The following is a 24,574-nucleotide window of genomic DNA, read 5'->3' as shown; positions in this document are numbered from 1 at the left end:
GATCAAAAGTAACGAACAAACCTCGCTATGTAATCAACCTCAAATCCCAACTCTGCTTCTTCTTGAAGAGGCTCAATCCAAGAGCTCACTAGAGTGCGATATTTCTTGCTCAATATCATAGCTCTTGGGGTAATTGGCTGATTGTCTTTAGCCATTGCTTCTAGAGCCTCAAGCAATTCCACAATCCTTCCTAGTTTCAAATGTGCGCAAGTTATTAGGAATAAATGACATTTTCTTTTCAATAAAGAAAACCTAGACTGCAGAATAAATGCATCCTTTAAATGACAACACTTTAGTTTCAATCTTTCTATACATGTCTATGGCATTTTCATCCATCCATGAAACTCAGAATCGGATTTTTATTATAGCCAATGATACTATTATTATAAAGAAAATGAAAAGTTCAAAAGAAAGAGAAGATAACAATGACGTCAAGGGGCATCACGTGATGAGACAAAACACCAACCACAAACGTAACATCTCAAGTCACCCTAATATAAGCGAATGCCATCATGTCAGCATTACCTTCCATAATAACATGAAAGAAAAGATTATATATAGGAAGAAGTTTATATAAGGGTGGGGCCCTAAACAATCAAATCAAGGCATGCCTTAAAAATCTACTAGAAGAGGTTGTTTCGATGCCCAAAAATCCTCAAATCAATGATCTTGAGGTGTATATAGGATGTGGTTTGTAAAAGGCTGAGGCCGTAAACAATCAAAGTAAGACGCACCACGAAATAGTGTCAAAAGATGGTGTTTCAGCAGTGGAAATCTTTGTGATGGTATGAAAATTTATTTTCATTTCTAGCTATAAAATTTAGAGCTTCAGAAATAGTGTAGATGAAACAGATTTATGAGCACTTGAAAATTGACGGTCTAAATAATGCATTACAAGATGCACTATTTTAAATACTTGAAGTCCTTTTTTTTTCACGTCCATGTATCTCAAGCTCGAGATGATCAGATTTTAGGGTTTTATTGGCATCGAAACAACTTCTCCTAGTGAATTTTTAAGGTGTGCCTTAGTTTGATTGTTGAGGGATCTGTTAGTTATTGATGGGATGCACCCACATATGAGGCGCATCCCACCGCATATGCCGACACATAGTGCATAGTGCATAGTGCATAGCACCCGCATAGCCAAAAATAGTGCCGATGAGCATGGGCAGTTTATCTCCAACAAAGGATAATATTGGACTAAATGAATAAATTCAATACCTACTATCACATATATCACCTTCATATTTTTTTCCATGCATTAACCTATTTTTGAGATTTTTTAGAAATTTTTTATATTTATTGACCACTTGGGCAATGCCCCCACATCTGGACTGCATCAAGCTGCATCGGGACCACATCCCGCATTTTAAAACATTGATACACACACACACATGGAAAGGCCCAAATCCAAAACCTTCTTGATAATGTCTTACGAACTAGTTGATCAAAGCCTCCATGAACAGCCATGAGAAAAAACTACGACAATTACCCTCCATCATTGAAGGGCCTTCCACCAATTCAAGGTACAATTTGAGGCCAGTAAGGAGAGATTTGGCTTTTGGCTTTTGCGGTGGAGTCGCAATAATTAACTGATCCCAAGTAGGTCAATACGTGATGAACCCACTCCAGGAATACCCTTTGTGCCACTTAATATAAAAGATGGATATCATCATCATCATCACCGAGCCTTATCCCAACTACTTGGGGCCGGCTACATGAATCGTGTTCAATCATTCTTCTCTATTAAGGGTCATACCCTCAATCAAACTTCGAGTCACCATATCACTTTTAACTACTTCCAACCATATCCTTTTGAGCCTTCCCCTTGCCCTTTCAAAGCCTTTCACTTGAACCAAATCAGCCCTCCTTAATGATGTTGTATTTAGTCTACGTTGCATATGGCCAGCCCACCTAAGTCTAATTTCCCTCATCTTATCACTTATTGGAGCAATATTAAAGATGGATGTCTTGTGGTAATCATAAGTTCCACAGGATTGAAAGGATGCATATTTGCCATAATAGTTGACCCATTTTTGGAAGGAACCATAAGCACCAGCTGATAAACAGGCTCAACAACATAGGGTTATTCCACATACACGCCAAGATTCATGAAAAAGGCCCAAAGATTCAAACCAGCAATGAATCAACAAATGATCAACTGAGTCAAATCCTCATGGTGATGATGGGGATTGCAATGCCTCTACTAGGGAAGTGATCCACTGCAAGATACCATCCCTAACGACTTATTATAGGGAACGGCAAGCCTATCCAAGATTAATAAAGATTTTAGTTAAGCAGTCCAATTTCCCCAGTTGCCACAACTCGATTTTTATTTCCTATAACACTAAACATATTGAGACAAATTACTCCCTTACAACTCACACATTCACAAAACTATAGTGTTCAGTATAGTTCAGCCCTTGGATGCAAAAAAGGAAAATGATAACAAAGCCAACTGTACTCAACTCCAACTAGTCTTCTGCCAAGTCAAAGAGTTTGTAGCCCATAATGTTGACAAAATGCATTCCCCCAATCCGCTCCCTTAAATGGCTATTGAGACACGATATTGGAATTCCAAGTTTCAATAGTTATGGTAGTCAAAGTCATCAGTCTGACAGTCCTTATAATTTATGGATGGACATCTTTTGCTGTTATCTACCCAACAACATAAAAAATTACTTAATTGAGACGAGCAACAATAAAATTTCAAAGAACAGAAAAAGTAGTCCGCAGATAAACTAGATTTTCCCAAGCCATCAATGGAAGAGAGTAGTCAAGGAAGAGCAGAAAGATAGGAACTTTGTGTAAAGGAATACCTTTACTCAGGGTAAGGGTTCTTGCCAGATTCTACGCCCTAGAGGTATATGTAATGACATGCGCTATCATCCTAGCATGGCTTCTACATGTCACAAAGACGACTAAAAGTTATGGACTGCATTCAAAGTATTAGAGTAAAAACCATAGGCTGAAAGCAACAAAGCCATATTGTACTGTATCTACGCAATCATCATCATCATCAGAGCCTTTTTCCAACTATTTGGGGTTGGCTACACCAATCCTGGTTTGTCATTTTACTCTATCAAGGGTCATACCTTTAATGAGGCCATTAATCCCCATATCTTTTCTCACTACTTCCAACCATGTCCTTTTGGGCCTACTCCTTACCCTTTTGAGCCTTCTACTTGAGCCAACTCGCACCTCCTAACAGGTCCGTACTGAGTTTGCAATGCACATGGCCTGCCCACCTAAGTCTACTTTCTCTCATCTTGTTGTCTATGGAGCCACACCTTCTCCCAAATGTATTCATTCGAATTCTACCCCTTATTGTCTTGCCCCTCATCCATCTCAACTCCTCATCTCAAGTGTACTTATCCTATGGGTATGTTGTTTCTTGACAGCCTAACATTCCGTCCCAAAAAGCAAAGTTGGTCTCACAGCTATCCTATAAAACTTCCCCTACAGCTTCATTGGTAAGCGACGATCACATAGGTTGCACATTGCCCATCCAGCTCTAATTCTATGTGCAAAATCTTCCTCAATCTCGTCATTTTCCAAGATTATCGACCCAAGATATCAAAGTGTGCTCTTTCTGGTATTTATTGGCTGTCAATCTTAACTACTTCCTCGTCTATACTCTTATTATTACTAAACTTGCATTACATATGCTCTGTCTTAGTCCCACTAATTTTAAAACCTTTAGATTCTAGAGCATTCCTCCAAAGTTCTAACTTTGTGTTGACACTGTTGTAGGTCTCATCAATCAAAACTATGTCGTCCATGAAGAACATACACTATGGTACCTCATATTGTTGGTGCCTAGTTAAGTCGTCCATAACTAAGAGAGAGATATGGGCTCAACGCTAACCTCTAATGAAGACCTATTGTTACTGAAAACTCACTCGTATCTCCACTAGTTGTTCGCACACTAGTTACTATTCCCTTGTACATATCTCTCACCAAGTTGATATAGTATTTGGAGACTCTTTTCTTTTCCAACACCCACCAAATTAAATCTCGATGTATTTTATCATAAACTTTCTCTATATCAATAAAAACCATGTGGAAGTCTTTTCCCTTCGTCATAAACTTCTCAATTAGTTGCATAAGTCACAAAATAGCCTCAATTGTGCCCTCCCTAGCATAAAACCGAATTGGTTTACTGTATCTATAAATCAATCTAAGTGTGAAAGGAGTTAACTGTGAATGATAATATTGTATATAACACATATAAGTACATGGTTGTTAGTTCTTCAATTTCTTCACCAATAAGCATTAGGCTAATACACTATCATAAATATAAGGCTAGTATTCTATCACAACAGATATACATTGAAAGTATTTACATATACCATTCAAATTGGCCTCTATATTCGTAAGCATTCTTATTCTCAATATATTCATGTCTCTTCAGAGTTCATATGTTCATAGTCATAAAATGGTTTTCATTTCTTTTCTATGGAAAACAATAATACCTTTTCACATGGCCATAGACAAGCATCCAAGTCAACAATGGACATAAAAACAATACTTGCACAAAAATATGAACAATGCATTGCCATAAAGAAACTTTAGGGATTTATGAATAAAGCCAAAGGATATTCTACTCCCGAGGGAGTAAATAGATGCTTTACTCCCTCCAATTAAACCCCGCCCAAAATTACTTTTAGGACCCATATTGCGGTAGCTGTGGCAACGGGTCACTTGGACATGAACCCGGGTCTAGAAACCAATCACGACCTGGGTCTAAGTCATTTGGACCAAGACCCGACCCACGGGACCCAAATCATGGACCCAAACCAAGACATAGACCCACTCGATAGATTGACTAGACCGGATTGCCACCCCCATATTTCGGGATTGTAATAACGTCTCGAGATTGAACAGAGTATCCAATTCTTAGATGGTGAGAACTAAAAAAACTCAAATTTTAATTTTTTTCTTTTTGAGAATAATCATATACTGATTCTTAGTGGTTCCCAAAATTTCAGATTGAAAAAATCTTCCCAAGTAGGTCTTTTGACCGAGGGAGTAGAAGTAAACTATGCTCCCGAGGAACATAGTATACATGCTCATGAATAAATATGTTCTTGCATGGCATAACATGTCTTCCCATCTCATTTCAAGTTTCCTATTGTTGAAGTTATTCCAAGCTGCAGGCAAATCAGCAAGTAGTTTACTCATAGTGCAATACCAGTATATATAGCAAAGTATTAGCAGCCTACTATATACCAGAAAGTATGCGTACTTTCAACTTCAAAAATTGAAGGACATTTCCCCAATTGTGCATTAAGTTTTGCATAAATAACAAAGTGCGTACTAAACAGGAAACATAAATATTCACCATGAAAATAAAAAATGGAAAACCACAAGAAAAGGAAAAAAAAGAAAAAAGATGCACTAAAACAAAGTGAATGAAGCAATCTATACATACCTTCCCTGCATAAAGCTCGAAGATACAGTGAAAGAGGATCACCAAAGTTTCCTTCGTTGCATAAAACTCGTGTCCCACCTTCAAAATTTTTTAGTGCACGAAAATGCCGTATAGCTTCCTTTAAGACACAATACTTGGTAAAGCACTCTACTAATAGCCTGAGCATTAAAAATATCATAAATTTCAAGAGGGATTCCAATAGCTACTTAGGCATCAAGATAGAATGGACATCATCATTTCTTTTGAAGGAAAATTAGCAAGAGAAGTCCATAAAAATTAACAAGGAGAATATCTGCAGGATACACCATATCTTACATACAGAGTAAACATTAATCCTTATTAATTCCTAACCACAACTAGAGGTCTCTATGCTTGACTATCATCAGATCAAATATTAATAATGTTTATTGTGTAACTAAATTTGCTCAGTCACCCAGGATGCTAAATAGGGCTACTTACATCATTGTTAAACATGTGTTGTCTACTCTTGGATTTCCTCAAAGACTCAACTACCTACAAACTGTTGATGGTTCTTTTCCCGGCAATTGATATTTCTCAAATTTAGTCCATTTGTTCAATCACCCAGGATGTTGCATATATCAAACTATTCGATATCTCAGTTTATTCTTTGCAGATGTTAATTCTTGTCCACCTCTACATATTAACAAATTAGAACAGCGGAATCTGCTAACTCAGGCTGGGCAGGCTCCCAAATATTGTAGGTTTATGCCTGCATTCAGTATCTTTGAGAGACTCTTCTTTCTTGACACTACAAGAAAGAAAATATAGCATCCAAATAAAAGAAAATATAGCATCCAAATAAGTAAAAAAGCAGAGTATAGAGTCATATTCGAGATTTTCTAGCTCTGAATGACCTTAGTATGAGAGTAACCTTTATCCTAACCCATTTTAATGTGATAAGATTAGCAAGATTAAAACTTCTCTGAATCCACTTTTTGCTGGTGGAACGAACATATAGGGATAGGTTTTCATTCTCCTGTGAAAGAGTCTGGCAGAAGACGTATCTCTCTTCCTTAAATGTTTTTGATAGGTTACGATGAAGCAAGTGATTCTAGTTGAGACGGGCCAGTATGTGACTTTATCTTTCTCCTTGAGTCCTTCAAATAACCAAGTTGCAGATTTTTTTTCTGAAGTCACAAGACAAAAGTCATGACTACCTAGTGAGAAAGCTATGCATTATCTTGGTCGCTCATCTCTAGAGGTGCCCCAGCTTGAGGGGCATGTTGAGAGATATATATTAGAATTTGGAATTTTGTGCCTTGTGCAACATTTTATCTGTAAATGTATTCTGTATATATGTAATATGTTCGAAGCAGTGATTCAAACCCACCATTCTGGATTGGGAATAGTCGATCCGGATTGGGAATCATTTTGGGATGAACCGGTTCCCAACAAGTACCAGAAATTGGGTTGACTCGCGGTGGATCGCCTATTCCCTCAAGGAACCAGGCGATCTTGTCAGGGAACCACGCAATTTCTTATTTTTTCCTTTTTTTCAATTTTTTTCTTTTAATGGACCGGTTCTCATACCTGAAATCGTTGGATCAACATTCTAGACTGGTTTCCAGGATGATCGGTTTGCCCAGCCAATCAAGGTTTTCGGACACTAGTTTCTAGTGTATTTGTTTAGGAGCGTATTTGTTTAGGCTATTTCAATTATTCTACAATTGGTACTTTTGTCCCTGTCACGTTCGTATCTTGTACGTAAAGGATCATACCCTCATTCTTATTGAATAGAATTTGCTCTGTTCCTTCTAATGCTAACCTCTTCCGGAGAAGCTTAGCATTCAAATCACTTCATGTCCTCTTTGGAGATAACTTTAATATATCTGTATGACTTCTAAATTCAGGTTGTAAAGGGGTCAGGACAGGTCCGGGTTGGCCATGACCCAGACCTGACCAGGTCCAAGGTCACCCTACCAAGACCCGACCCAGGAAAGGCCAAAAAGACCAAGACCCAACCTAAGTCAAGTTATATTGTATTTATATTTGATTTAAATAAATAAAATTATGTATTAAACATAATATAATGTGTGTGTATATGTATGTGTGTATATATGTGTTTTATTGTTACGTATGTATAATGTAGTATTATATATTTTGTAAATTTTACAACCTTATTATAATAACTCTCTCTCTCTCTCTTATTCTCAAAAAAAAAATAACTCCCTCTCTCGCTCTTGCAAAGACATCCCCCTCACCCCATATTTTATAGCATCATTCACCCACCTCTTCCAATAGTTGACCAATGTTGGAATCTCAGACTAAAGTTTCAAGGTTCTAAGGTAGGCAATGGATAATGCTTTCAAAAATGCCGTTCTGTCTCTAACTTTCTGCATCAACCTCACACAGCCCCTACTTCGTACTATTTACTCTCTCCGCCCTCTCACTCTCTTATTCTGCTGTGCTCTCTCTCCCTCCTCTAACCAATTCCACCACTCTTTCCAAAACCCCAAAGGTATGTCACTTTCTCTCTCTACTACCTTCTCTCTCTAGCTTTTCCCCTCTACATTTCCTCTCTAGTTTCTGAAAATCTCTTGCTGCAGAGCCAGAGACACCATGATGTTTCTCTTCTAAGGAAAATGGGTAGTTGACCTCTATCCACCTCTCTACAAAGGAACCACCTGCTCCACCATTGAAGAAACCCAAAACTGCATGGCCAATGGCTGTCCTGACACAGGTAGCTCCACTGGAAATAGCATCCCTCTAATGGCAACTCTCTCCCCAAATTCAATCCCTCTCTCTTTCTATCTCTATTTCAGAACAAAAACGTAGCTTTCATTGAAGACTCAATAACCAATTGGAAATGGAGGTAATCACTAATCAGCTGGTCACTGGTTTCTTTACTTGGCTGTATACAATGGAGAGAGATAAGGTTTTGGGTGCCATTGTTGTCATGATCTCATTTCAATAGAGGTGGGTTTTTTTGGAGCTTATACTGAAGCTTTCATGGGGTTTCCAACGTGGATTGTTGAGAGAGAGTTTAAGGGGTTGTACTTTTTGAGGACTTTGTTGCCTGCCCAATTTGTAAGGTGAGTGGGATGAAGCAGGGGCATGTATGTAAACTTTGAAAACCTCATGTAAAGATATGCCAGTTGCTCTCAGCCATGACATTTCTGCGACAATAAGCAATGTAGTTGGAAAAGACTCCATGGTTGAACTATAAATAACCTGCCTTTCACTCTCCAACGATTTTCCCCAGCGTCTTGTTCTGAGCTCAGGAAGGATTGCACCGAGCATTGACACATGAAACCACTTACAAGATGGGGGTGATTTTAGCTTTCAGGTCTTCTATGCCAACTCAGTAGGCAATTGAGAATATGAAGGAGAAAACATAAGTAACCTATAATAACGGATAGCAAAGACTTTTATGTCACTGCATAAATGTCACTTCTTATTGTAAGAATAGGGGCTACAGCTTCTTTTTTTTTTCCTTCTCTGATCCTTTTTACATTTAGTCCTACGTTGCTTAAGCGAGAAATGGGTGGGTGGTGCGTCTAAAACAGAGAGAGGTTAGAGAGAGAATACAGCTCATTATATTATATTATTATACAATATAATATAATAATATATGTAAAATAACATCCACTATATTATCTGATATATAAAAAATATAATTGTATGGCATAATTTATAAATATAATATTGAATATTACAATAAACTATTATGTATTACATTGTATGATATTATAATATGCTTATCAGGATCGGATCGTGTAGGGTCAACCCAGACCAGAACCCAACCTACCAGGTCCAGAAGTTGAATCCCCCGCAGGTCGACCTAACCCCATTGAGAGCCCTATTCTTAGAATGCATTCCATGGCACTGTCAACCTTCGTTATATCATTTTAATCTAGCAGGTTACATGTTTGTCGTGTTGTGACCATCTCAAAACAGTTAAGTGACTAGTGAACAACATATTGCTTATCTCTAACAATGTTGCATTTTGTGGGAGAGGGTTGGTTGAGAGGTTTACCATGTGTCTACTATATTATGAATGTCCATACAATCAGCCAGTCCATTGTGTTCTTTGATAATTATTACCTCAAAAGGGAATTTGTCATTTCTGTGTGTAAACAATATACAAGGGACTAAATTGCATATTCATACATTCGTTATATCCTTTTCCCCTAAAAATCAGTCAACTCTATCCTAAATTGACAAAGGAATTTTTTCCCTACGGAAAAACCAGGTAACCATATTCATTTTCCAAAAGAACTACAGATCGGACATCTCAGGTTGGAAGGAAGATGTACCCAATGCTTTTCCGAATAGCACCGAATCAAGATATACATGTTCCTGGCATGGTAGAACTATCAGGGATCAGCACATATAGAGCTTTTCATTTTGCTGAAACCCAAAGTATATGAAGTTCTTGAGTTTGCAGCCATGTAATGAAGCTAAGGGGCCACTTCATCCCTCTTTGTGGTGAAGACAGAGATTATCTAGAGCCCCTGTCCGAATCGTCATCTTCCAGTCTTTTTCAGCTACAAAAGTTCTAACTGCCACAAATTAGCACTTTTCTCAGGTACAAGGATCAGCAGGGGCTCCAAGAGTTTGGACTGTCCCAGCCTCCTCTAAGATCCAGGCTTTTGGGTGGCTAGCAGTCTTGAACAAAGTCCTTACACTTGATGACATCCAAAACAGAGGCTTCTCATCACTGAATCAATGTATTATGTATAAGGACAGTGAGGAGACGGCCAATCATCTCTCTTTACTGCAGAACAGCCTCTAAAATTTGGGCCTTCTTCCCTGAACTTTGTGACTTGGCAGCAGGTCAACCTTGTTTCGGTTGTGAACCTTATATGTTCATGGCTCTCTCCTCCTTTATCAACCCCAGTGCTGCTCCTATGGAAGATGACAGTCCTAGCCATTGTATGGTGATGGTCAATGAGGCTGGAATGTAATTGCAGAATTTTCAAGTCCTCTTATCTTTGAACAGCATCCTTTATCGAGTGAATCAGAACCTCCATCATCTCATTTGGCTCTTTCATGAAAATAATTGAGCATCTACTTTTCGAAAGACCTGGTTACCCAATGGAAACAAATTATATACAGTTCTCATCTAATTCTCCCCCCAAATCCTCTGTACGGCTGCATCCACCCTTGGGGCAGTCAAAGTCAACTTTGACTGTAGTTCTAAGAAAAACCTGGGTCAGGCAGGCATAGGAGAAACCAATAGAAGGTACCAAGGTGAAACACTTCTCAACTACTCAGGGTCGATAGGCTTTACTGATGCCACTCATGAAAAAAAATGCTCTTTTTCTGGTCTCCACTGGTTCGAAAAAAAATTGGGACTCAAATATCCTCATTGAAGGTGACTCTGAGAACACTATTCGCTGTGCCACAGAGCTCTCCCCATGCCTGTGCAGATTATACCACTTGTACACACCCGCGAGAAGCAAATTTCTTAGTTGACATCCTAGCAAAGGAAGGGGTATCCCACACTAAATGTTTGTCAACCACCATTTAGACCATCCCCTGATCTGAGATGTTCCCTTCTTTTGTATAAACCCCACTTTATCTTTTGTAATTCTCTGAAATCATTAAAATTGTACATTATTTATTTATCAATACAAATGTTCATATACATTGTAATTGAAATGACTCTGTTAAGCACTTTTTGTTTCCTCCTTTTTTTGAATTGTTGAACATACATGTGATTGACTCTAATAGGCATCCATCGCAGATAACGATTACAGAAAGGAACCAGAACACTTACATCTCATAGACTCCAAATTTAGTTCCCTTTCCCTAACTATCAGCATGTGGTTCCAACAAAAAGTAATAAATAAGATGAATTCCAAACAATATTACAAAGAAGTTTCAAGGTTCATTAAAGAAACTAATAGATGCACATGGAAGAGTTAGAGCTTACGCATATGTCCTCACATTTGGCTGCAAGCGCTTGTGATCTTCAACCATCATTCCTAGCAATTCTGCAACATCTTGAACCCTGCATGTTCAACCATAAAGAACTAAGTTCAATAAACACAAAAACAACAAATATTCAAAAGCAAAGGACCATAATACCTTATTACATCAAATTAAAGCCAAATTACATGGGGATTATCAACAAAAAGCATGCATAGTTTCATTACTCTTTAGTGTTTACCAAATTGGGAATTTCAAATTTCATTCCAAAACTCATTGTGGGTCGTAGCCTTATTGTAAGTCCATATTAAGTAATTATTAACGGGCACATTTTATTTTTTTTGGGTAAGTATTGTTGACAAACACATTCAGAGTGACATTTAATAAATGCGATCCATTCATTTGCAGATGTAATCATTCATCACATAAACTAATAACTAGCAAATGGTTACTCTTACAGAATCACCGTGGCTCACAGCTATCACATCGAAAGGCCTCTACTTTGTCGAAATGAAAACTTGAATAACTAATATCAAAGAGTTGCCAATGAAAGATCAAGGAGTCACAGCCATCATACCAGAAGGCCTCTACTTCATCCACATGAAAGCTTGAATAGGTAATACTAAAGAGCTACAGATGGAAGATAGTTCCTCAATGAGTACTTGCATGAGTCAATATCAATGAGTAGTTGCTTCTTCCTTTATACAGAAGATTATCCACCCTAGACTAATAACTCATTTACAAAATAGTAACATGTGGATCCTTCCAAGATAAGTGATCTTTATGGGCAATTACTTAGATCAGGGTCTCGAACAAAGGAAAAGAGGGATCTAGATGGTTACTAGAATCTCTCGGCCCAGGTCACACTTCTGCTTTGGAATTGCGATTCGGTGATTCCAACAAGAAATCTTCATGTAACCGGTTTTTTTGAAGTCAGGAATCTCGATTCCAACTTTTTCCAAATCTTAATCCCAAGATGTGTAGAATCTCGATTCCAACTTTTTCAAATCTCAATTCTAACATTTACTGAATCTTGATTCCACATTTGTTAATTCCCAATCCTAGATATAATAAATCTCGTTTTGGTTGGTTTCAAAAAAAAAACGAATCTCGTTTTGGGGTTTTTTTTTTAAATCTAGAATCCGCAACATCAAGTACCTTGGTTCATAGGCGCAAGAAACTACGATTCAGTCAACATGGAATCTTGCTTCCACCTTCATAAAATCTCAATCTGAGTTTTTTTTAAATCCTGATTCCACAAAATCAAGTATTGATGTTCATAGGTGCACAGAATTGTGATTCATTGAATGTAGAATCTCATCGCAAATATTTATGGATTCTGGTTTTCATTATTTGGAGAACATTGTTTCCCATGATTTATAGGTGCTCCAAATAATAATCCGATGAATGCAATGTTGAAGTATTTGTAGCATGAATCAATCATCAAATGCAAATATTTAGAGTTAAGTACTCAACATGTATAATTCTAATGTCTTTTGTGGGTAACAAAGGCAAGTATAACTAAGGCGTTGGAGCGTTAAAATCAAGAGAACTTGGTCCTTAGAGCACTAAAAATTAAATACTCCACATCTTCACCCTTATTATCACAAGGCACATAACACTCAATATGTAAAGTATTTCCACTACTTTTTTTATTATTTTTTTGGAGAACTGATGTTTACGATGTCAAAGCATATCTTTCTTGGAGAATTTAATGTTTACGATGTCAAAACATCAAATTGCTCGAGCTCAACACCAAATCTCAAGTAACAAGATGCAATTATCTTTTTGACAGCAAATGACAAATGACAACAAACTACAACACAGACAACACCATGGCACAGACAGTCATATTCTGAACTATAACAATGAAATCAAAATAACATTTTGAAAATTTATGAGACAATATTTGTATGTAGACAATTTTCTTGTTGGACTCGAGTGTCTATTGATTGACCTTACTTCTAATATTTTGTCTGAGGCTCAATAGTTAATAACTCAATACCATTATTAGAAAAACCAGGTGATCTAACAGCTAACCATCCGGTTAGATCAGAACCAGCCAGTGGCCGGTTCCGGTTTTAGCTGGTTTTGGTGATCGACCGGTTTTTAAAAAAAAATTCAAAAAAATGTATATAAATTCTCAAAAATAAGGAATTTGGTTTGTCAGGTATTTTTTTAATAATCTTTACATTATGGTAAAGATTAAAATTTGCTTTTGTCATTAATACTCACTTTAATTCAAAGATCGATTTGTTAAAATCTATTATTTTCATTAATTTTCAACTTCATTTCAATGTGTTTTGTTCTAATCATTCTTTATATGCTTTTCATATTTTAGTAGATTTTTTTTTTTTTGTATATTTTTTATTTTTTCAACACTTTTTTGACCGCTCGGGACTTGCCCGATTAGAATGATTGAATTGGCTGGTTTACCGGTTAGGCCGGTTAAACCAGGCCCATGTCCGCTAGTTCGATTTTGCAAACACTGCTCAATACATTGAGTTCATATCTACAGAAACCTTCTTCAGGTCTCGATTGCCATGTGGGTTGAAACTCGATTCCAAACTGATATGAATCTTGATTCCAAACTGGTATGAATCTTGACTCTAAATACATCAAAAACTCAATTCCAAAGATGTCATAATCACGATTCTATATATGAAAGAATCTCATTTCTATATGGGTTGATTCTAACTAGGTTAGAAACTCAATTCCAAAGCTGTCGGAATTTCAATTCCATGTATGTAGGGATCCTTATTCCAATTGGGTTGAAATTCGATTACTATAAAGTAGGAATCTCATTTATTGTGATTCCCCTTGGACATTGATTCTGAAAACACGAATCTTCTATCCAACCGCAATTCCGTGATTCCGATTTCTAAAACAATTTGAGATCTCAAGTGTTTCCAACAACTATGATTATGATCTAGATCTTCAAGCTATGCACATGTCTCGAATCATTGGATGACACCATATGCCCCATAACAAGATCTATTCATCATTCTCCACATGCATTTCGGAAACGAATATATAAATATCCCATTTGAGGTTTTATTATAGGCATATAAAAGGTTGCAACCTTAAAATGCAGAATTAAGGTGGACCTCAAAAATCCATCTAAGAAGGTCGTTTTGATGTTGGAAAACCCTTTAATTGTTCATCTCGACATCGAGATGTATGAATATTGAAAAAAAAAAAAAAAAAACATTTATAGTCCCAAAAATAGTGCATCTTGCAACACTTTATCTGAACCGTCCATTTTCATGATTTTCGTGTGTTTATACATCTATGTGATTTCAAGCATTTTTGGAGTTTAGAGTTTCATAATTAGAAAAGAAAGTGGATTCTCCAGCCATCCTAAAAAATTTTGACACCAAAATTACACTTATGATACAATTTGGAGATGCGCCTTAATTTGATTGTTTAAAATTGCAACCTTATGCAAACCACACCCTTTATCATATCTATCTATTAATGTGTGTAATGTATCTCTATGATGTTCTATAATTATTAAAATCTCAATCTTGTTTTGTTGAGAAAGTGAGGTTCAAAAGCAGCCAAGATTGAACCATCTGTACCATTCAAGATCACCCGCTCTGCTCTGAATTATTTTCCAATCACAAACCTTGTCAGTGATATCTTCCCCTAAGCCGATCATAGGATCAGTTTTCTGTAAACATGATTAATTTAACAAATCCAGTCCATTACTAAGTTTCTATCTACACAAGAGAGAGCTATATACTCTCACAAAGTGGAATTTGTTGTATTCGACGTCATACCATAATCCAATTTCTGATATGCAAGCAACTCAAGCTCGTTTCTCTAATTGATATTAACACAACAAGAAAACATCATCTCTCAAAAAGCATCAATACATCTAGTCGAGGATATAGATAAAGCAGTTCCAATCACAATCCCGCCAGCATGATGAAAAATGCAACAATCACTATTGAGATGTCCACCTTTCAAGCTAAATCCAAATGTTATCGATGACTCTACCATGTTGTACAAGTGACATGATTTTAACGCCAAATCTTATGGAGGAGAAGAGCCAATACAAATTTGTGACAGCTTTAGCTTTGATTGCCATCCATCCCAAGTAGCATCTCGGACGCCGCCAAAATCTAGATCATCAACATGCCAAGGTCTAGCCCCAACTTATTTGGCAGAACAATAACATCTAAGTTCCACTTGGCCCTTAACACTTGGAAAGACACAAATGAAAACCATATTTATGCATAATGATATCCATGGATTATCCCGCATCCCTATTGACAGTACGGCATTATCCTACCTTACGTCGTCCATGCTATGCGCTTGTCCATAAGATTGAGATACAAAAGCAAGATTATATATATATATATATATAACTTGTCTCCATCTCGTTATAATAAAATGAAACCACTCTTTTAAACAACCACATTTGTATGAACTCAAAATTTCAAACTTACACTCTCTTCATTCCAACAATCACTGCCAAAAAGAAAAAGTTGAATTTGCATCCTAGAAAAAAATCAAAGTGAGTCACTCTCCAACAATCAATCTAGATCGTCCATTTGGTGGACATTGAGCTCTAGGCCTTTAAGAACTCCAAATAGATTTTTTCTTTTTTAGAGTTCCACACCTACTGTCTATAAACCATCAACATAATTTGGGTTTAGAAAAGAGGCTCTCTAAGGCCTAGATCTAATCATCCCATCAAACGGATGGCATGTGTTTATTGGGTTAAAAAAAGTAATTTTGATGGTGTTCTCAAATTTTGCTTTTTTGAGATTTGTCAACATAGTGAATTGATTTTATGGTTTTTAAAGGCGCAATTTTACTATATTACTATACACACACACGTGGACACACACACACACACAGATGCACACACATGCCTGTTCATATCCAAATTCCGTTCATTTGGCAGAAGCCCATCATGCACCACGATGTTCAAAGTTGATAACATTTGCCACTATAATAATTGTTAGGAGAAAGGGTCGCTGCAAGCATGAAACTATCTAGTCTAGTTTGTGCTTCAGCTGAGGATTTACTCTCAGGAGACAAAGATCCAAAGTTAACAACTACTATCTGATATAAGCAAAATAAACATGCAGGATATAGAACAATAAGGGTAAATGCAAAAAATCTGATATGTAGCAATTCTTCACACAGCCCAAAATTCAAAAGGTCCCGTTATGGATGCAAGTACCAATTTACTAGAAAATAGTAAAATAAAAATAGATTTCACATTGAATAAGACTTAATTCAAAATAGAAAGGAAAACAAGTGCAGAAACAATTAAGGCTTCCAAGATAACATTATTGTAGTAGAACATGAAACGCATAATTTTACCCTATCTAGATTTAGGTATAACAGGCAATTTTACAAATCAACATCGAAGGAAAATAAATTTCCAGTTACAGGACTAAACTTTCAGAAAAGATAAAATAGGACCCATAATAATCAATAAATAAAGAAACTAAAAGCTGTCTGATGTCGTTTTTTCTGGGATATGCTAAAATTAATAAAGGATGTACAACGTCCTGTTGAAAGAAATCATAACCATGAAACCTACCTATCATAGGATTCAGCTCTAGTGTATGCTTGAATCACCCAATTGTAACTCTCTGTATCAGGTTTCATGAAATCTGCAAAAACATATTACTCATGAAGACCATTATAATCATAAAAAGGGGGATACCCAAACCTTCATCACGACCCTCCTAATTTTAAAAGGAGAATATAATTGCTTCTTTGTTTGTGGAACATAAATATATGACACAAGAAATTAACAAGTACAAAAGAGAGTATACAATCTCTATATTCAGAATATAAGGCAGCCATCTTCTTAATAGCTACCACAAATTTTGAAGGAAAACATGGCCACCACAACTTTTGAAGGAAAAGGTTTCTGACCACCACTTTGATCAATAAAGGAAGTCAAAGCGGTGACAAGAGACAACTTTCCAGAAAAACTTTCCCTAAACGTCAGAAGATCATTGCTCCAATTTAGATCAAAATCAGTGAGCCAATTAGCCAACCAATTGCTTATCTATGGGAATAGCAGAACATATTCATACTTGCCTTGCTACTAGATGAACAATGGAAGCTCTTGTCCTGGATAGTCATAAAAACGAGCCAGCATGCACAAACTAGACAAATGTTGATGTATATAACAAAATCCAACAGAAATAATGAAGGCACATATTCTTTTTAATGCTTGAAGGATTTATTAGGAGAATAAAAGAAAGAGTAGAAAAATGAATGGGACTAGAATGGAGAGCAGTGTCCAACACCCAAATCCATCACTACAACATTTTTTTCAGTGAACCATCCTTTATTGATTTCACATCACCCAGATCACCTATTAGTGAGTTTAAATGGGTTATAATTCTAACATTGAATGTACAAGTTCATATAAAAGCTATGAGGCTATCCATGCCTACTTGTTTTATGAGCTACCCAGAGCTAGGATAGGAACTATCCAAAGGGTCCTATTGCTGCGGGGATCAACTTGCGGAGGCTCTTCATGAGCCATGATCAACGTCGCACTCTCATCTGGAGCTGTTACCTTGCACTCCAGCACCAAAAAAACCCTCATGTTTCTATGTTGTGAGAGTACGCAACATACGTTACTCAATTGAGTTATGAGCTTCCTTAGAATGCCACCACTCTTTGTAGCTATCTTACATCTCATTGGAGTTCCTTCAATAGTCATAAAAACTTGGTCAAGATCATATAGTGCCAAAGCTTCCTCTCATGTTGAGTATGTAGAGCTAAAAGAGCCATAAAATGGATCATGAAAACTTCAACTCAATCTGTAACAATTGCCCTAACATATGCAGATCAAACGATTGCTTTCATAGCACCCATCATAATCAGGTATAGGGAAATGATAGTTATCATCATTCATGTGTTATTTCTGTTCATTCGGATCTTTTGAACACCTCACTCATCACTTCTTTTGTTTCTAAAAAATATGACTATCTACCCATGCATGTCCTACAAAGGACTGTAGTGAAACTTGTAGAATAACGTGCCCAAAACAGTAATGACCCCCTTCTATTCCAATCGCCAATGTTCATTCTTCAAAAAACTTATGTATCAACTCTATCTTAGAGGGGGAAAAAAAAAAAGAACCAGAGCAAACACAGGAGATCACACATGGCCCCTTCTTTTTTACATGAAATTGCAATGGAGAAGGTGGTCAACCTTTCCCTACAAATAAAGCTAGGGAAAAGGAAGGCTTTATTTTACTTATGATCAAATGATCAAGACAAGTATTTTGTCACTAAGAGCTCACCAGAAGAAAGTAAACAACCATGAAGGTAGAGTAGAAGAGGATGGCCAGGAGTGTTATTGCAATTCACAAAATCCTCAACTGCTTCATCTCCTCATCGATGAGAGTCATTCTCGGGGGGGCATGCCAGTTCACTAGCTCAACAACCTGGGCATTCTCTCACTTCAGGCACTTCAATATTTTTGCAAAAATCCTCAGGAAGGGATTGCCCACTGTATCCTCCCCAAACCATTAGTTGCTTCAAAAATGTGCATGCCCTCCATATTTCATACTAGCACCTTCATTTAACTCCCCAGCCAATGCTTTCACAGTCATCCAAGCCCCATAAACCATCCCAGGACCTCTTTAGCATCCTTCGAAGTCTGTTCGCCATGCTGCACACTATTGCTCGGGAGCACCAAAGATGTGATATCAGATGCTCCTCCATTAGGCTAAGGCTTATAGAGGATAGACACCCTTCTACTTGTGTAGATGACAACTTTACTTCGTCCCTCCACTCAATAAGAAATCTCATGATGACTTCTAAAACATCTTGAGGACCTTGAAACATCGAGAAGATGGAAACATTTCCAGACCTCCTCCTCCATAATATATACCTCATTAACTTCACAACTTTGCAAACCCAATGAGGATCCATTTCTTCACCTCTCCACACAATTGTGACTTTTCAAACATCTTGAAGACCTTGAGGACATTGAGAAGATGAAAACATTTCCAGTCGTCCTCCCCTCCATAATATATATCTAGGTAACTTTCTGACCATGGGAACCCATTGAGGACTACCATGGGAAGGTATAGCCTCCAGAAGGTTAATCCTGCCCTCAAGCAGAAACTTTCCTTTCCATATTGCAGGGCCTTTTTTTTTCTTCTTGTAAATGCCTTCTCAAATATGGGCTCCCTCAGTTGATCCAAACTAAAAGGAAATCCTGCCCTCAAGCAGAAACTTTCCTTTCCATCGTGCAGGGCCTTTTTTTTTCTTCTTTTAAATGCCTTCTCAAATATGGGCTCCCTCAGTTGATCCAAACACAAAGGAAAGCTATGATGACTGGACTGGTAGATTTTTCAAAACCACCCTCCAAACTCCATAGTTTATGCACATGAATCAGAATCTCATTATTTACCTGGACTCTTGAGATTTTTATTTTTACTTATTACAATTTTGACCAATACTACTTAGGATACGTAAAGATATTTATAATATTTTTTCTATACTGAAGCATCTTCAAAAACTACTGTATCTAGATGGATGCTTTACACCAATAACCTCCAACAAAACCCAGCTCCAATAGCGTTTACTAAAAATAACAATCAAAGATCCTGCTAACATAGCATTTAAAAAATGGTATGCGAGAGAGAGAGAGTCAATAACTCTTAAGCCCCCTTCCTTCTTGATAGAAAAGCTAACAGAGAACCATCAAATCTAACCCCACCGTCATCCATGAAACCTAGCCTGTGGGGCATTTATATATGGAAAAAAATGCACACAATCATGTATTTTCCCAAATTCAACTTTCATGTATGTGCTGTTCGCATTGTTTGACTCTAGAATTCAATAGTCGCAAAAACACATGCATTATTGCGAAATAAACAAGATGGTTAAGTCCACAAAAATGAAAAGCTTATGTTCAAACAAGACAAATCCTCCAATGATGAATTCCTTATGGCCTTTAAATTAATAAGCAGACAAGATTGAGATAGTTGCCATGCACTTGTATATTAACATGGAAACAAAGACTCTATGGCAGCATGTTAAAATCTGCTTGCTTTGAAACTAATTTACAAGAGAGTTTTCTCTTCCCTCAACCAAAACTCATTCATATCTGAATGACACCTACCACCCTCTAAAGCTTCCTAATACTTCAAGTTACTTATAATGAGTAACTATGGTGTTTGAAGAACATCAATCACTGGATATTAACCTCCTTAAAAAAAAAAACACATCACATTTACCTCATTTTGTTAACCACGTTAAAGATAATGGTAAATGAGAAAATATATACACAAGGGACATTTTCACTGATGCATACAAAAGAGAAAATAAAAGAAGAAAAGAAAACCTTCTCCTCCATATTCCATGTTTTCAAATGTTGCAAAGGCTATTTCTGGAATCCCACAAGTTGCCTACAAAATAAAATCAAGACGTAAGTAAATTATAGATGCCTTCAGCATAACAAAAAACATTCCGTTTGAAAAAGCACTGCCCAAGTTATAAAAAATTGTTAATGTTTGTCATTCATGAAGAACTTTAGGAAACACTTTGTCAAGCAAAAATATGAGACCAAGAGTTCATAACAAGGTTCCACAACATTTTTCACAGTTCACACCACAAGGAAACCTAAGGTAAGATCAAAACAGAAAAAGAATAGGAAAACCATTCTCAAATACTTCAATAAGTTAAACAAATCAAGTTTAGTACCAAACTTGAGCATAATTAATTTCAGTAAGTAACACAATAATATGATCAAACAGGGATATATTTAATATTCTTCTGGTTTACTTGTGATCGAAGAGATATCCCTATCTAAGGCTGCTATGGAAAACACACGCTGATTTGGAGTTATTAAAATAACAGCGCAACAATAGTATTTATTTTCATCAAAAAGGTAAAAGGGGATATGGGTTTCAAACATTTAATTTTCAATAAAATAAAGATTTTACCAATTTGGATTAAAGATCAGGAATAAGGAACCGAATATGGATTGCCGAGCAATTCCATACATCTCCTGAAATCAAATTGGGGCGACCTGCAAGCAATTAATCCTAAACAAGAAATAAAAAAAGAGAAGTATACCCCTCTATCCATCTTACTTGTACACTAAGAAGACAGTTAAAATGGAACGTAGTTGCCATTCTTCCTGCCGCCTCCATTTCATAAGCAACAGTTAAAGCGTTGGAATGATCGCCAGCTTTACAATCCTCCTCAATAAGAAGATCATAGAGTTCATCAGTGGCTCTTAATCCTCCTTCTGCACCCCTCAAGAATACCTTGTTTGCATTGTCGAGATGACCATTTCGAATTAGCTCCTCTGCTCACCAACAGCATTATATTATATTACATGAAAACATCAGTATAAAAAGACTAAAGCCTCGCTTTCTCTTACACAAATTCATATAGTGTACGGAGTTAGCTAACAGGAACTCACCAATAAGTGTTAGCCATGCCTTGCGGATGTCATAGTTCAACTTCTCCATGGCAGCAAGAATTTCCTGACCTTTAACTGAGAGGCCTTTCGAGCCAAACAAGTGAATCAATGCAATGAAAGTTTCATGTAGTGGGCGATGACCAGCACTTAGTTCCATACGTAAGGATTGCATCTGCAATGATTCGAAAGTTACGTTAGATGCACTCAGAAAATGGATGTCATATTTTATAATGTTCAATTCTTTACCAACAGGCATGCATATGTTCGCCATTGAAGGAAAATAATTACCAATGGCAGCCATTTTCTAAAATTCTAGCATAATCTTCAGTTTTTCAAGCCAAACTCCAAGGACGGCAGGAGTCATTTGTACAAGACTGTATACTGGCGTCTACAAGCACCATCACGTGGAAATTGGATAAATAGTTGCAAAAGATGTTATATATCATAGAGTGTGGGTGAAAATGGAAGAGTTGGGTGCTGGAACTTTATCCCATCATTCACTTAGAAAAAGATTCCATAAATTAGGTAGCTTTCTGTATTTTTTACCAAATTACTTATTCCTTAAGTTGGTTGTCTTTCTTGTCTTTTAAAAACTGGTTTACTACCTACAAAATAGATAGAGAAATGTATGTAATGTTTTAGAATGTGTGCCAATTACCAACTAGAATATTCACTCATCCTCTTGAGCTAAAATTAACTATCTTACCTCAAACCAATCATCCAGGAAACTTCAATAGTAAGGAAGTCATATGGTTCTTTCATATCGAACATCCTCCAAAAATGCAGTAACATCCAAATCGTTTTGAGTACGAATTTCAGCAACACAAGCGATGAAATGGTTTCCAATTTCCACAAAAAGAAAGAAGAATATGAAGAACTCAAGAAAAGCTCTAATGCATCCAAAAGAGATCAAGATAGGAAGATAGAGCACTATTTTTAGGAATGGGAAGAAATCCTCTTATTTTTTAAGTCAAGATTAGGTTAATATACAATGTCAGAGATTACATAGTCCATCCTTAGCCAATGTTTCTCATTTGTTTCATATGTTCATTCGATAGAATTGGATTTGGATGGGTAAGAAATCTTCTAATTTCTTTTTCAGGGCATTAGTTTAGTTTTGCTACCCCCCTCTCAGGCATGCGTGTGTGCGTGTGTGTGTGTGTGTGGGGGGGGGGGGGGGGGGGGGGGGGTTGGACAAAGAGTAGAAAGGAGAAGAATATTGGTTTTAGAGACTCACAAAGATTTGTTTGTGGGGCAGATTCCCTTGCAGACAATGAGAGAGTTCAAAATCTCTGGGTGTTCATTTATTTTACAGAAGCTTGTTTGCTTTCACCGTTGGTCTGCATGAAGTGGTATTAGGGCACCAGTCCAATAGCAAAATGCTGTTAAAGCCACCTTCCATGACTGCTGACATGTTGTGAAAAACTCATAGCCCACATGGTTGAAGCCCTAGGCAGTGTTTGAGGAGAAATCAGAGAGCTTTGGGGACAGATCAGAGAACTAGGTCCACATTTGGAATGGTTAGAAAAACACAGTCACGGAAAAGAGGGTGCCCGTACTTCAGTTAATCCGCCACCAAATCCCAACCTAGAGATCAATCAAGCTTCTCAATTGACAGTGGTAGCTAATCCTGTAGCATATAATGAGAAGATTCTAAAGCACGAGCCACATCCTATAGTGCATACTCGAGACCTCGGAATCAAGGTCGATCTCCCCAAGTTTCATAGTATGCTCCACGTCGAAAAATGTATTGCTTGGTGGGGTTTGGTAGATGAGTTCTTTGAACGGAGTGAAATGGTGAAGAAGCATAAAATCAAAACTCTTTGCAACCAAGTCGCGTGGTTGTGCGACATCTTGGTTGGAACAAGTTCAACAATCTGAACTACACAAAGGTGAAAATTAATGATTGGAATTAGACGAAGAAGAAGTTGAAAGAAAACTTTCCTCCTATAGATCATGACCAAATTTTCTTCCAAGACCTCCAAAATCTCCAACAAAGTGAGAAGAACGTAGAGGACTATAAGGGGCAATTTTATAAGCTTGTGGATGCGAACAACTAATGAAGGTCAAAAGGTTGCCCAATATGTTCATGTGCTTTAAACATCCATTATAGATGAGACCTTCCTACACCGGCCATGACCTTAAGTGAGGATTTACAAATGTTCAATATGAGTGGAGGCCAAAATACAATGGAGCCCTGGTAAGTGGTTCCTTAACCACCCAAAATTTAGCTAAGAAAAGAAAGAAAACGATCAAGTAGGTTCCCCCACATTGCTTGTTATCAGTGTAATGGAACAAGATATTGAGCTTATTAGTCCCTAGAGAAGAGGATGAGATACCCTTGGCTAAAACACCTGATAGAATCAACGAAGAAGATAAGTATCTAGAACTACAATAGAAGAAAGATAGTCATTAATTCCAGTTTTGCATCTACAACCTCGAGGACGAGCTTCTCCAAACCCCAGGAGAGTGAGATAGGAAGATAAAGGATTTACTTTTGGAAGTTATGAGAGTACTTTAAGAATAGGATATTAACTTTTAAGTCATAGTTAATATTTGTACTTTATTTAATATTTTGCTCGGATAGGGTTGGATTTGTATAGGTAAGAAATATTAGGATTTATTTTTTGGATGGGGTTTTAGCGCATTAGCCGAAAACCTACTCATCTCCTTCAAATATTCATACTAGACATGAATTCTCGACCTAAAAATTTCATATGTCAGTAACTTGACCACCATGATCATGAATCTGATAAAAAGGGAATATTGAACCTTAGGATAAGACTATTTTAAATTTTTCTTTTAAACTGTTCG

At 37.0% G+C, this 24,574-nt stretch overlaps 1 protein-coding gene across 1 annotated transcript in view; it reads right to left on the bottom strand.

Moving 5' to 3' along the window:
- The window catches only part of PTAC3 (plastid transcriptionally active 3), a 35,256-nt gene that overhangs the window by 7,890 nt on the left and 2,792 nt on the right, over positions 1-24,574 (bottom strand). The window contains exons 2-8 of the mRNA XM_006854278.4: positions 21,761-21,932; positions 21,426-21,643; positions 20,675-20,738; positions 16,893-16,965; positions 11,334-11,411; positions 5,435-5,592; positions 22-190 (exon numbers count right to left, since the gene is read on the bottom strand). Coding sequence (XP_006854340.2) covers positions 22-190; positions 5,435-5,592; positions 11,334-11,411; positions 16,893-16,965; positions 20,675-20,738; positions 21,426-21,643; positions 21,761-21,932 — 932 coding nt within the window. The remainder of the gene's footprint in view (positions 1-21; positions 191-5,434; positions 5,593-11,333; positions 11,412-16,892; positions 16,966-20,674; positions 20,739-21,425; positions 21,644-21,760; positions 21,933-24,574) is intronic.

Source organism: Amborella trichopoda, chromosome 7 (assembly GCF_054954075.1).
Source record: "Amborella trichopoda isolate Santa Cruz 75 chromosome 7, AtrichopodaSantaCruz75HAP2 v2.0, whole genome shotgun sequence".
NCBI classification, from domain to species: Eukaryota; Viridiplantae; Streptophyta; class Magnoliopsida; order Amborellales; family Amborellaceae; genus Amborella; species Amborella trichopoda.
The sequence above is the reverse complement of the archived record's forward strand: the minus strand, read 5'-3'. Positions and strand labels throughout refer to the sequence as shown.